The following is a 13,578-nucleotide window of genomic DNA, read 5'->3' as shown; positions in this document are numbered from 1 at the left end:
GCTTACACATACTCTTTTTAACCCATAGTTTTGCTCTTGCCTCAACTTTTTAATGATGTGCCAATCCAAAACAAAATCATTTCAGATTAAACAAAACCATTCGGGCGACCACAGTATGTGAGCACGTGAAAAACATAGCTTTCTGTATTATTTGACACATTTTTAGATGCAAAAATACTTCCTATATTATGTGGAAGGAAATAAGGAAAGAAGTGAGCTCCAGAAACCCTGCTTAAAACACCATTTTACTGCTTGAAATGCAGCTGATACCCTTGAGCTATTTTGTAGAGGATCTAGGGGAGGGGAGATGGAGGAAGTCTCACTCTGCAAGACTCTCCATTAAAACGAAGACCGCTTGGAGGCTTTTTTTATGAGTACATATTCTTAATTTTGCAATATCTATCAGTGAAAGTCTGATCATTCACAGGAACTCAGTTTTGCTCATCATGATATTTAGCTGCTTGCTGAAAGTTTAGCTTTACAATGAAATTGTAAATAAACACTTAATAATAGAGAAATTCATATTGACAGATTTTAGATGTGTTATTCTGTGAAGACAAGGCCACAGGCTTTATTCTCCCTGACTATAAGACACTTTGCTATATTGAAAATTTAGGAATACATATTCAAATCACAGCCTTATCTTCCACAACATAAACACGGATGCTCATCTAGAAATGCAATTATGAGATATGCTCAAATACTAACGCGACAGCTTTCGTTTAGTCTAATAACTAAGCTTTGAAGGATGATTGTTTCACATAGTACCACATTGCAATTTGTTTCCACTGTGGTGGGTTTGTGTGTCTCTGTGTTTGCATATTACTTTCAGAAAAACTATGTTAGGCTGTTGAGCTTTTCTATACTTCAGCCTGTCTGCTGAATAAATCTGTTGTTGTCTTTATCGGGCTACTTTCAAAATCGGTGAGATTTATACTTGAAGATTAAAAGCCTTTTAAAATATGCATAGACCATATAAGGTTCAATTATATGTTTGCGATGAATGGAGCGATGTGTACACACAAACAAAACATAAAAGCTGGTTTGCCGTGTTTATCTTCTGGTTCTGATTTATTTTCAAAATAATTAGAATTTGTGAGTCCATATTTGGATGTGTGAGCTCCAATCACTGCAAGCATATTTATGCTTATATATATACTTGCTGTACATACATCACTTCTCTATGTGTTCACAGCGACTGACTTCTCAGTTTTGGGAGGTGCAGCCGGTGTATGGGAATGGTATACGTAAAAGGAGAAGAAAATGAATCTACCTAGTGCTATCGTGTCCCGTAACTGAGCGTAGGGCACATACAGACTCTGGTTCTCTGCTCAGCACCTTGAATGGTTGAAATTACCCTTCTGAGAATGCCTTGCTGGATGCAAATCTGCCTGCTGTAGGAGCAGGCTCCAGTCCTCCAGGGATTCTTTTTTTGGCATCTAGAAGATCTTTTGGCATGTGTTCAGACCATGTAAGAGGCAGCCATGCCCTCCATTTCCCTCAGCTTCACTGTGCAAGACTTGGAAAGTCTTGATGTCTGCCTCTCCAAAATGTCAACCTACCCAAGACAACATCCTTTCCCATCCCCAAGCACCTGATGGGATAGACAACCATTAATCTTATTCTTAGCAATGTGGTACAAACACAGCTGCATTTTTGACACAAGGTATTTTACTATCTGTAGCATTTAATGGACAGACCTTGGTTTCTTCCCTTTGAAAACCATTGCCTGTTTTATCTGCTGGAGGTATTGCTTATGCTTTCTTAGGCTGTGATAGAAGTAAACAACTCTGAAAGTAGATTCAGTCTTAGCACAAACTCAGAGAATACAGAATATGCCTCTTCTAAACTTGGTCATCCTCTCTCTTTCATACAATGTCTTTAATTATGTTCTAGACATTGTGGTGCATCGTGGGATAAAAGCGTGACAGAATATCCATATATGTTATTTGTAGGCTGAATTTGAATCACAGCATGAGGTTGAAAAGACTACTGCTGCATAAGCAGCTTTGTTGTACCATATGATTACAAAAATGTGGCCATTAGAAAGGTTATAAGGTCCCCGTACTCCCATTACCCTACGTGAGTTCAGCTAAAAATCGGCTTGAAGTATTAGCTCATAATAGACAAGATCCTTTGATGCTTTGTTAAGATTTCAAATTACCTCTAGCAGAATACCATCTATTATTTTAATGCTGCTCTCAAGCTTTCATTCTATCAGGGCCGGAGTTAAAATATGAAGAACTGTGCATTCTTGCATTACAATGGATGGGCAATCACCACTGATACTTCAGCTGATGTATCCTAGGAGGAATATTCTAGTTAGTATTGTAAAATCAATGACTATGCACTAGTATATATAAATGTGCTGTGCTGATCATATCTCATCCACGAGATCTGCAAACCAGTAGAGCTTTATCGCCTTGCTAGTTTATCAGCAAGCCAGCTAAAATTCTTCACAAGTTAAATATTTCACTTAAAAACATTAAGTGCCGAAGTTTCATAATAGTACATGTTCCTTTGTCTTTATTATCAATAATCTCTCTGGTGCAGTAGATAAATATTTCTATTTGCAGATGGAGCTGTAAGAGGTTCCCTATACCTGGATGTGTTTGTGGTGTCAGCCAAGGGAAATTTTGGCTTTCTGTCTGTCTGCATGCATCTGTGTGTCAGGGAGGACTGACCCAGCCTGCATGGGGGAAGGAGCTTGTGCCTCTGCCTGCCTGCACCAGGGGCTGCGCAAATGCGTCTCTGCCGTCTGCAAAGGGGTGGGGGCGTTTGATGTCTACCGGCCCTCGCCCATGCCCATATACCTAGGGCTAGAAATAATAATTTGAAAGTGTAAAATAAATTTTGAATTTAGTATTGTTGAATCAAAATATAGATAGCACAAGAGAAATGAAAATGTAAGTAATGTAAATAAAAATTGATTTTACTCCTGAGAAGTGGTCACTTAGAGGTGATCTTCTTCATGATTACATGAACACAACTTTATGGCCAAAGAGGAATTTGTATACACAAGTTGGGCAAGTGCGTATCTAAAAATCTTTTTCCATTTCGGTGTAAATTCAAATACTGATTTCTGGTCATTTTTTGCAATTTTTTTCAAGGAATGTTTTCAAACAAAAAAAAGCCCCAAGGTAAAACAATTTATTGGAAAAATTGAGATGATAACGGGTGGTCTTGCAAACACAAAAAGCAAAAAGAACCTATTTTTTATGTTGTTGTGGGTGTGCTGTAACACAACAGCTAAGAAATGTTAAAGAACATGACGTCTTTTGATACACGCAGGAACATATTTTTGTCTCTTAAAGGATTACGCTTCAATATGTATGAAGCTTTTGTGTCCAAGCTACAATACAGACTGAGATTTTTATTTAAGCAATTCTCTGAAGGACACAAAGTGAAGGAACGGTTGAATTCCACTTGGGCCTCACCTATTTCTAAAACAATGTACAATGTTGACAGTGGTGTTGAAATCCAGTTCTGCCGTCCTCAAAGGTGTTCTGTTTTTCTAGTAGCAGTAGAGTGGGAATGGTGCTTCCTGGCACAGCTTGGTCCAAAGGTTTGAATGAATTATTTTTAAGTGTCAGAAGCATTTTGAATTGGTTCATAGACCCTGCTCAAAGGAGCTTGATTATAAAGAATGCTCTTTGCCCAGGGAAAAGGTTATTAGACTGTTAACTGCAAAAAAGGCACTCACGGGAGCTGTAAATCTCAAAGCATTCAGCAAAATAGGTTATATCTCTATTGCTGCTTCATGCCTTTGTTTGCTTCTCCATTTGCGGCAGGTCTTTGAGCAGGCCTGCAGTAGCTACACGTTTCACCTGAAGGTAACGTAGATGGCCTTGGCCTTGCCTTAGGGACAAAATCCTGGAATTGCAACCCACGCTCTAGACTAGCCGCACCACTCTTGTACCTCCTCCTGCTGGACAATAGATAAGCATGACTGATGTGACTTTTTGTTTCTCTAAAAGGAGTAGCAGCTTATTGATTCAAGAGTTTTCCCTGTCTCGTGGCGGTGCAGAAGAGCCAGGACTAACTCGCTGGGTGGGTGGGAGCAGGTTCCAGTGCCTGCAGGCATGGGGCATGGGAGAACCTTGCTCTGCGAGGACAGCAGTGTCATGGAAGAGATTTTTTTCCAAAATGTCATTCATACCTGTGTAGGAGAAGAGGTTCATTATAAATTGACTCGCAGTACAAGAATTTGTAGATCTTAGCCACTTGGAGTACAGTTAGTGAGACACCGGTACCCATCTTCGTGTGCCTGAGCACCCTAACGCACAGATTAGACAAATGAAAGTATTAACAATGAAACTATACATAGAGACTTCTTAATCTGCAATATGTAAACTTGTTGAGACAGGTGTTATGTCTTTATTTATTAGGAGGACAGTATCATTTACAGCCTTATAATGAGATAAGATGCTTATTTTTGTGCTAGGACTAATTTTCATTAAAATTGTGGTTCCTGGTTTCACGTCATCTATCCAAGGATCTCTTAGCATTTAAAAGCTAATTTGCAGCCATAAAAGCCCAAGCTGTGCCATGAGCTCATCGTTGTCACAAGTAGAGCTAGTTCTAGGCACAGGCCATCAGGATGAATTACAAGGATATTTCATGTTTATGGATATCTCTCATTTTACTATGTGTTTACAATTTTTTTCTTCCTGCTTTCTGAGTTGATAAAGTGCTCCCGTGAGCCATGTGGACAGTACTAATTGCTGTAATTATTGTTCCCTTAATTGCTACAATTATTTTTCTGGAGTAATTCGTATGAGTGCTTTCTAATTCTAGAAAAAGCAGCAGGAGAGACCTTGTAGATATGGAAAATACACCCAGTTTGCAAGTATTACTCAGGACGTCTTTTCACTTTAGTGCTATGACAGGTACGGTAGGGATGAAGGTTGATTTATGTGCCTGGAAATGGGCTCCTTCATATGCTCTTCTCAGGTTTGAAAAAAATTGCATTCAATTAGAAAGCCAGTGGCAGTTGTATTTTGTATTTGAGAAAACCAAAGTAGCATTGGAGGTGTTTGTTTCAGTAATGGATTGCATCCATTGTAATACTGGTAATCAAGGGGTTGTGAATTTTAAAAGCTCTTACTAAGCAGAACTGTCGCTCTGGAAGTACAGCAGTACAGTCCGTTGCTCCATATTGTCGGGACGTCAGAGCAGTGGTGCATCACTCTCTCATAACAGCTCTGTTAAGGTCTGTTACTGTACTGCTCAATTACAGTAAGTCCTTTAATAGGACTGGCCTTCCCTCTTAATTTCCACTCAACGATCTGCATGGAGCTTCTAATGTTTACTCATTATGTGTTGAAACAGAAGCCTATGCTGCACAGCAGGACAATTCAGTGAAATGAAATTGCAGATAACTTCTCCCTGTAGTTGCCCATGTTTTGTCAGTCCATTACCCTTCCTGACGCTGCTTTATTCTCCTATCACTGTCACTCTTGAATTACCGGATGCTGAGAGGTCCACACCGCAGTGACTTCGTCCAGTTTTCATTGATGATTTGTCAATAACACCTATAGTTCTCCATAAATACGGAATTTTTCCATCCCATTTGGAAACTCCCACCCAAAAAAAAAAAAAAAAAGTTACATGAGGTTTGGGAGCTCTTGGGTCCTCAACTGCAGATGCTGAAAACCTCTCCTTTAAAATGCTTTGGAAAGTGGGACTTACTCTGTTTGACTGACATGTCAATAGTCCTTGTGGTCTATAAGGTCAAGTTGAGAGAAGACCCATTCACCTACCAGCTGAAGTAGTAGTACTGGACACGTAGTGTGAGATGGGGCTCACAGAGCGTGGTGAGGTTTGGTGGAATGGCCAACACGGATATAGGAAAAATCTGTGTACATGAATCATTTATTGGGTTTATTTTCTGAGTGTTTCTTTTGTTGCTGTTGAAGATATTTCTGCTTTATTAAATGCACTTCTCCTCCAGGCTCAGCTTCTCATTTGTATGTGATGTTGTTTATATTTGTATTTCTGTACCTTACAAAATCTCTGTCCAATTCCCTTGTAGGTGATTGTGTTGATCCCTAATACATCATTAGAAATTCTCTGTGGGATAACACAAGAGCGGTGGTGTTGTGAGCAAACAGGACCTTGTTTGAACACCGCAGCTTTAGTAACTGGTAAACAGAATGGGAGAAACTGAGGTGATCTGTAAACAGATTAATGGTTTTGAAGTTTTTCTGTTATACAAATGCCCTTCTTTAGATGTCCTGCTTTTGTTCACTGCTCAGAAGAATTTGCTCCTGTGGTGTAACTTTTGCATGCAGCAACAGGTTTGCCATATGTAAACACCATATAGACTACGGCAGAGCTGCACAGAAATACTTGCTGTTGCTGTTAAAATCGATTTATGTGAAAACTTTTTTTTGTTAATTGCTTTGCCTCATTTTCTCATTGTCAACATTTGATCCTCAAGTTTAAAAAACAGCTTGAAATGCACTACTACTAAAATTTCATCTTAAAACATAGTAAGGAGGGATTATCAAAGCACTTTAGAAGGATTTGTTCTCATCATTACCTAAGACTGTTGGGAATATTGTTCCCTAGTCTTTTAGGAGCCCTAGAGCAAGCACTGCAGTAATATTTGTTTTCATATGCACCTGTCAGGACAGAAATAGGGCACATGCCGCTAGATTGACACCGTGAGAAAATCTGCCCAAAGCTACCGACGTAGCGGCGTTGCGTTTTTGGGAGGGCTGGCGAGGAGGCGGGGGGGGTGTGGGTTCCCTATCCCCCATGTCTCTTGGCTGGCCAGGCTGCCGCGGGGCCACCCGCTGCTGCAGGGTGCACCGGCCCCCGGCCGTCGGCCGCTGGCGGAAGGGGCGAGCGCGATTCCCCCTCCAGCCGCGTGGAAATCAGCAGGAAGAGTCATCCCTATTATCTTTGCAAGCTTTGAGTCATAAGCTGAACTTGTTTTGTATCTCGGGTAAAATTTTCTTCCTGTTCGGAACAAAGCGAAAATGAAGAAAGTGTAGAGGAGTTTTGCTTGGAGAAAACAGCTAGTTAGAAACTTCAGATAATTTTAATTCAAGGCAATGAAAACAATTATATGCAGTTCTCAGGATGCTGAAGCTGTTTGTGATGCATTTTGACATGTAAATGGTGAACAAAGAGTAGTTGTACTAACTGATGATTAAATCCTGACATGATAGATTTCTACATGAATAAAATCTGAGGCCTGAACAGATTCAGGATTGTTAGTCATCCATCAGTTCACACCAAAGCGTTCTGCAGCCGAGTGAAAAGTCTTTAGGCATCTTATTTTTGTAAACTTGGGTTATTGGCCGGATTTTGCAATTTGCGTCGACTGACACTGCACTGCCAAATGAGATGAGTTCAAGAGGCTTTATCAAAGTAGGATTTTTTTTTTTCTATTGTCAGGAAATCATATCAATAAAACTTAATAGGAAGTTGAAAGTAAAAGTGCTGCAAACTGTGAACTTAATATTACCCTGGTGGGAGCTCATTAATATCTCAATAGGTATACTCATGCATTATCTTAATTGCACGTGGTCCTTAGGGAAATTGCCTTTTCTGAAGTTTTCTGACTACTCTCATTTGGTGAGTTGGGTTCAGGTCCACCATTTTATTAATCTTTTAATAAGTTACAGAGGGGTTGCAGCCTAACTCAATCACATTTAAAGTAGCATAGCAGCAAAAAAATAATTATTTTTACAGTTGCGCTGATTTGTGAGGTTCTTGGCAGTGCAAGGGAATTTACAGGCAGAGCTCGGCAGAGGTGGTGAGGGCTGGGCAGTAAGCCCGATGCTTCTGGCAGTTACTGCAGCTGCCAGGAGAGTTGGGCTGGCTTCAGGCACTGGGTCCCTTGCGCTGTTTCCAGTTGAGACACTTGGCTGTTAGCCAGGAGCCCGCCGCTTTCCGTCGTTTTGCTTGGAAAGAAGGGTCTATTGCACAGTGAGAGGAGGGTGCGGGATGAGGCAATAACACAAAATGTGTTTGAAATGAAGACTTGGAGCAACAAGTTTGTATTTCAGTTGCTCTTTACTCTGAAATACGCAGTTCTGGAGCTGATGTTGGACAATGCCTGATGTTGCAAAGGGTGACTTAGGAGGCCATCAGAGACACGTGTTGATCCTTGGCGGGTTTATTGCTGTGGCTTTAGGTGCAGCTGCTCACAAAATGGGCCCTGCTTTTCAATGAGACAACCAAGCGTGATCCAGAGAGAGCTTTTCATTAAGAGAAGAAAATGAAATAAATGAAGAATAATGTTCAATGTTAAAAATAAATTAACATTAATTAATCACTGACTAATGCAATGTTCCTGGCATTAATCATTCACTCTCATTGTAATCAGAACATCAGCCAGGCAAACGATACGTAGAACTCCTGAGCGCGATGTTTGCCATAGTCCTGTGAACACGAAGGCTGCCTTCAGGAAAACCGGCCTCCCACATCAGGGATCTGCTTTCTCGTCCGCCGACACCCCAGTGTCCTTCAGAAGGCTCCAGCTACAACTGTGTTGTGATGGCGGTGAGGACTCAGGCAGGATGCCGCTTCTGTGCGTCCTGGCTGCTGTGCGGTACGTGAAGGAGGACCACAGGCTTTCCTCACCCACAGCCCTGCTGTGTAAGGGCCAGGGGGATTTTTATTCCCTGTGCTTTATGGATCACAACTCTTCTGTCAAGATGTTAGAGCCATTTGGAAAGCAGACTATAATTCCCTAGAGCTTTTTGACGTTTTAAACATGTTTCAGAATAGAAAATAGAAAACTGTGATGGAAGAGAAAGCTTGCTTCTTTAAACGAAAGTTCTGAATGTGAGCTATCAAAGACAAATAGCAGATTTTACCAAAATGAAAGAAAAATCAGTTAAGAGACAGAAAATATTTATCTGGTTAATTAAAAAAAAACCCAAACCAAAACTATCTCATTTAAAATACTCTGTGCTGTGATCCTGACATGAAGCCATGGTCATGCTTGCTGGGTTCATTGACATCCCAGTTCTTCCCGTGACAGCAGGACATGATGGCTCAAACTGGACCTTTGCAGAACCAAAGCAAGAGTCAGTGTGGCTTAAGAGAAGTGTGATGTGTTTAAAGACTTTGAAAATGGGGAAAGCTGCAGGGAAGGGGGAGTGCAAACTGGCTAGCCAGTACTGTCAGATGGCTTTTGTTTGCGAGCGTGGACCCTATCAGCAGCTTTCAAAACCAAAACAGAAAGAAGACTGGCAATGACTGGTGCCTCTGAGAGGACGTTTAGGGGACACACTAGGTAGCAGTAGGACTACGTTTCAGATCATCTCTACTGCTCAGGCATCCCTGGCATCGTACCACACCTTGTTCTGTGTTTGACTTCTTCGTCTCGAGTCTGTGCATGAAGGGGAGACCTCCCGTTACAGGGCTGATCAGTCAGTGCCTTTCTGCAGTGCTAAATGCGTGTTTTACAGACTGATCAGGGTGGAGAAGAGCTGGTTACTGAACGTCCAGCTATTTAACTGCGAGTTTCTGTGGATAACTTTACTGAGGCTTTTTCTGCACCTCCAAAACCGAAATCCAGCCTGTCTGCATCCAGCAGCCGCTCGCCCGGCCCCCGGGGCGGGAGGTTTGCTTTTGCACGAGGTGAGCCGGGAGGCTGGGGAGGCTCCTGCCCCGAGGGGGAGGCCTGCGCCAGTCTCGAGAAGCACCAGCACGTGCTCGAGAGAGGTGGACCAAGGGGATGAATTTAATGATCAGAGAGAGTAATCAAATTGTAGCCCTTCTTGTTCTCCCTTGGCCCCCCCTCATGTCCCTTGCATGGTGAGACCATCTTCATCGCTTTGGGAACAGAGGACTGTGAAGTTTGGCCACCTTGGAGTTGGGTCTTGATGAATTGGGTCAATCCACTTTTAGTTTCAAGTGCACTTCAACGTTCACAGGAGCTGAAGGTGCATGTCTGTGAGCTTGCCTGGTGAGCAGCCATCAGCACGTAGCAGCTCTGCATGTTGTCTTTTGGATGCTGGGCTGGTTAGCGTAAGCCCTGTGAAGAGATCTCAGAGAGGAGAGGGGGTCTGGCCATGGAGATTTGACTGGAGTTAGCATGAGGTTGTGTTTTGCAAACTAAAGTCACTCTCAGTAAAAAACAAAACGGTAACGCAGAGGAATGTACGGCATGAAGTACAGGAGAAAGGTTTCCAGCTGAGTCTGTGCAAGGTTTGTCCGCACCCAACTGAATGTGAACGTTAAAAAAGGAGGAGAAGAAGAAATGCTGGATTGTTAGATTTTAGCTGATGCAAACGGACGTTCAGTTTGGATGTCCTGGATGCTGCCTGCATGCACAGGAAGATGTATGGGAAGGGAAAAATGTCCTTCCTGGGTGTAACATGCTCTGACACACTGGGCAAAGTTGAAGTCTAATGGCTGCAGTCTATATCGTATCCATTTAAGTATTTTCCCTTATTTAGACAAAATCTTGTGAAGACTTTATTCCTCGTACATATAACTTCATGCTCCTTTTAGACATCCTACAAGAAAGTTGGTAAAAAACCGCAATATATGCTTTTTATACTGCAAGTGATTGAAACAGCCAGAAGTGGTTATTATTTTATGGACTGAGAAAAAAGACTAAAAAGACTTTTAGTTGGAAAAGCAGTCGTTGGCAAGTTGGAATGCAAACACTTGCTACAGATAAAAATTCATATCTCATCCTTTCTTTTATTTATAATTAAGAAAACCAGCACTCTGCTATCTCAGTACGGCTCTGTGTGTGGGACTGTATGTTGTGTACTGGATGCTTGTCTAATTAATAATGGGTAAACAGCACCCATAAAGTCAGCCTAGTTAGCTGTTCCACTTAATATAATACCATCCAATGAATAGATGAATTAAGCTGATAAGCAGCTGAGCAAGCTCCATTAACTGCTTTGTACAAATGAGAAGAGAGCGATCCTAAAATGTCACCAATCATTTATTACAACAGCAACTGGAGGCACAGACAAATGAGGAATTTCAATTATTTTTGATGGCCAGGGTGCCCAGCATTTTCTGTGCAACTGCAGTAGTTGGTGTTAGCTGAAAGTTGTCCCTAAGGTAGATTAAAAATGAAGAACCCTGATAAATTGGCGTAATCGATCTATTTGTCTTTGAGAGTGGCCCCCAAGCTTCGCTGGCCTCTAGGCAAAATACTGGGCAAGTAAATCATGTACCAGTGGTCAACACCATGCTGTGTTCTTCCCGGCAGCATCAATTTTAACTTTTTTAATTTTCTGTGACTGGAGCACCGGAAGGTCTTGCTGGCAACGTGCTGTCTACAAGCCGCAGGTCTAAAATAAATCTGGCAAGGCTTTGTAGGCGACTGCTGTCTTGCATTAAAAACCTAAAGTGTCCCAGCTTTCAGCTTGATTAGCCACCTCTGTGGTTGTAAAACCAGCGGACGTGCGAAGGAGTGACACGACACATCCGAAGGAGGGACGGTGCCAAGTGACGGGGGATTCGGTTCTCCAACACCCACAGGGACGGCCCGAGCACCCACTGAAAGTTTAAGTGTTTGTTTAGGTCAATAATTCATAGCGAGTAGGTGCTGCGCCTGGGCCGCGGTGCCGCAGGCTCCCTGCGCAGGGCTCCCGTTGCCGCGGGGCCACGAGCCGCGTGTCACGCCGGGCTGGTGCTGAGTGACGTAAGCAGATCCTAAAGAAGTCACACGTTACGGTTTCTTCTGGCTTACGTTCAGTCAGTAGATGTTACCTTTACAAGGAGGAACGTGTCTCAGCAACTCTTGGGGTATTTAATAATCATGGATGGTTTGGACAAATTCACCAACCCGCTGGGCCTCCAGCAGCAGCTCTGCTTTATGGCTCTGCTTGTGCGCTGCTGCAGCCGCTGTGAACGGCCGTGCGGAGGGGCCCGTACGGCCCGTGTTCTGTGGAAATGCTGCGTTTGCTCCCATCCGCCACGGGCCCCTGTGGGAACCGAAGGCGCTGAGCCCTGTGCCGTTCTGAGCCTGGGGAAATACGCTTATTCTCCTGAGAAGGCATGAAATACTGACCTTTGCGCAGCCTGGAAGTCTCAAATCATTATATATGATCATGTTTGTGTCTACTGCAAATCTCTTTTTTTTTCCCCCTCCTTGGCACCTCAAGTGAAAATTATGGCAGGTTCCTTAATTTAAGGAAAAGTCCCAGACTGTTACTCAAACAACTGCATAATGTGTTTTGGAATTAACAAACTGTCAGCTTGATAACCGCTTAGAGACCTTTGTTATCAAGGAGAAAATAGCCCTGAACTGTATTCTAGTCTCTCTGTTATAAAACGTAACCATCAGCCTCCTTCGCACTCTGCCGAGAGAAGGAAAAGCAAGAGCTGGTTTGTCATGGGCAGGCAGAGTTTTAGGGCAGAGATGAATCGTGACCAGGTTGTCTTTGCGGGACAGAGATGTCCGTGCTTGGCAATCTTCATGACTGTTCTTCCTCAGAAAGAATAAAAAATAAACATCCTTTTGTTTAAGTCGGGAGTAGCAGTTTAATGTTTAAGAGCTTTTTCATCTCCAAAAACTGATGAAGGGTCCTTCCCGCTTTCAGCCAGCAATGACAGGTATAGATTTAAACTCGGTTGCAGTCAGGATCCCAAATAACCTGATGCTCGTAAAACCAGAATACCAATAAAAAGGACACAGAGAGAAAAATGGTTTGTGTGTGCTGTATTTGATTAAGATTGCCTGAAAGGAAGAAATTGTGAATGTGCACTTATAGAGTTGCTTTCAATTGATGAATGATTTTTTCGTTTAACTTGGAGACGATGAAAAGATTGTTTCTTTGACTTGTACGTTGTAAAGGAACATGGTGGACAAATATAGATGGATTCAACAAAGACGAACCAAGGCTCAGCTGAAGCTAACTGCTTTAGCTAACTGCTGCAAGTGCAATGAGTATATGAATATGTATATTTATCAGAAATTATTTTTTTCTACAGATCCCACAAATCAGTTATGCCTCAACTGCACCAGAGTTGAGTGATGACAGGCGCTATGATTTCTTCTCACGTGTGGTTCCTCCAGATTCCTTCCAAGCACAAGCAATGGTGGACATTGTGAAAGCTTTGGGATGGAATTATGTGTCCACTTTGGCATCTGAAGGGAATTATGGAGAAAAAGGAGTCGAGTCCTTCATGCAAATTTCCAGAGAGGCAGGTAGGCAACGCCCATCCTCCCTCCAGCAAACGCTATAGAAGTAATGAATGTTATTTTGTACCAAATGTTACGTTATTTTTTCTAGAACATGTATTTGCTTCTAAAGTTGCTCCCGTTCTTTGCAATGCCTCTGTACTGGCTCCTAGATACTCTCATTCCTAAAGTGCTGATGGAGTTTCAGAGAGCTTGAAACCTTGGTGGTTTTCAGTCATTTCTGGAGAAAATAGAAAACACTGAGTCTTATCAAGCTCCTACTCTTCCACTGGACGGCATTGTATTATGTTGACATGGGTAGAAGACAGATTTTAAAATGCTGAGCTTTTATCTCTCCACAGCTAGAAATTCTGCGAAGACCAGTTGTTACCAGACATTGAGTGTGTCGTACTATTGCTGTTCGCTTTTCAGATCGCTGCCTGATTTCCATTGCTTTTCTT

At 42.3% G+C, this 13,578-nt stretch overlaps 1 protein-coding gene across 2 annotated transcripts in view; it reads left to right on the top strand.

The window, feature by feature from the left end:
* Positions 1-13,578, top strand: part of GRM7 (glutamate metabotropic receptor 7) — a gene marked incomplete at its 3' end in the record, with an annotated part of 304,230 nt that overhangs the window by 89,520 nt on the left and 201,132 nt on the right. For both annotated transcript variants that reach the window (XM_082004663.1, XM_082004662.1), the window contains exon 2: positions 12,928-13,144. In XM_082004663.1, coding sequence (XP_081860789.1) covers positions 12,928-13,144 — 217 coding nt within the window. The remainder of the gene's footprint in view (positions 1-12,927; positions 13,145-13,578) is intronic.

The sequence above is a fragment of the Phaethon aethereus genome (genome assembly GCF_964289735.1).
Source record: "Phaethon aethereus genome assembly, chromosome: 11".
NCBI classification, from domain to species: domain Eukaryota; kingdom Metazoa; phylum Chordata; class Aves; order Phaethontiformes; family Phaethontidae; genus Phaethon; species Phaethon aethereus.
Note: the sequence above shows the minus strand (reverse complement) of the source record. Positions and strands in the feature narration are given on the sequence as shown.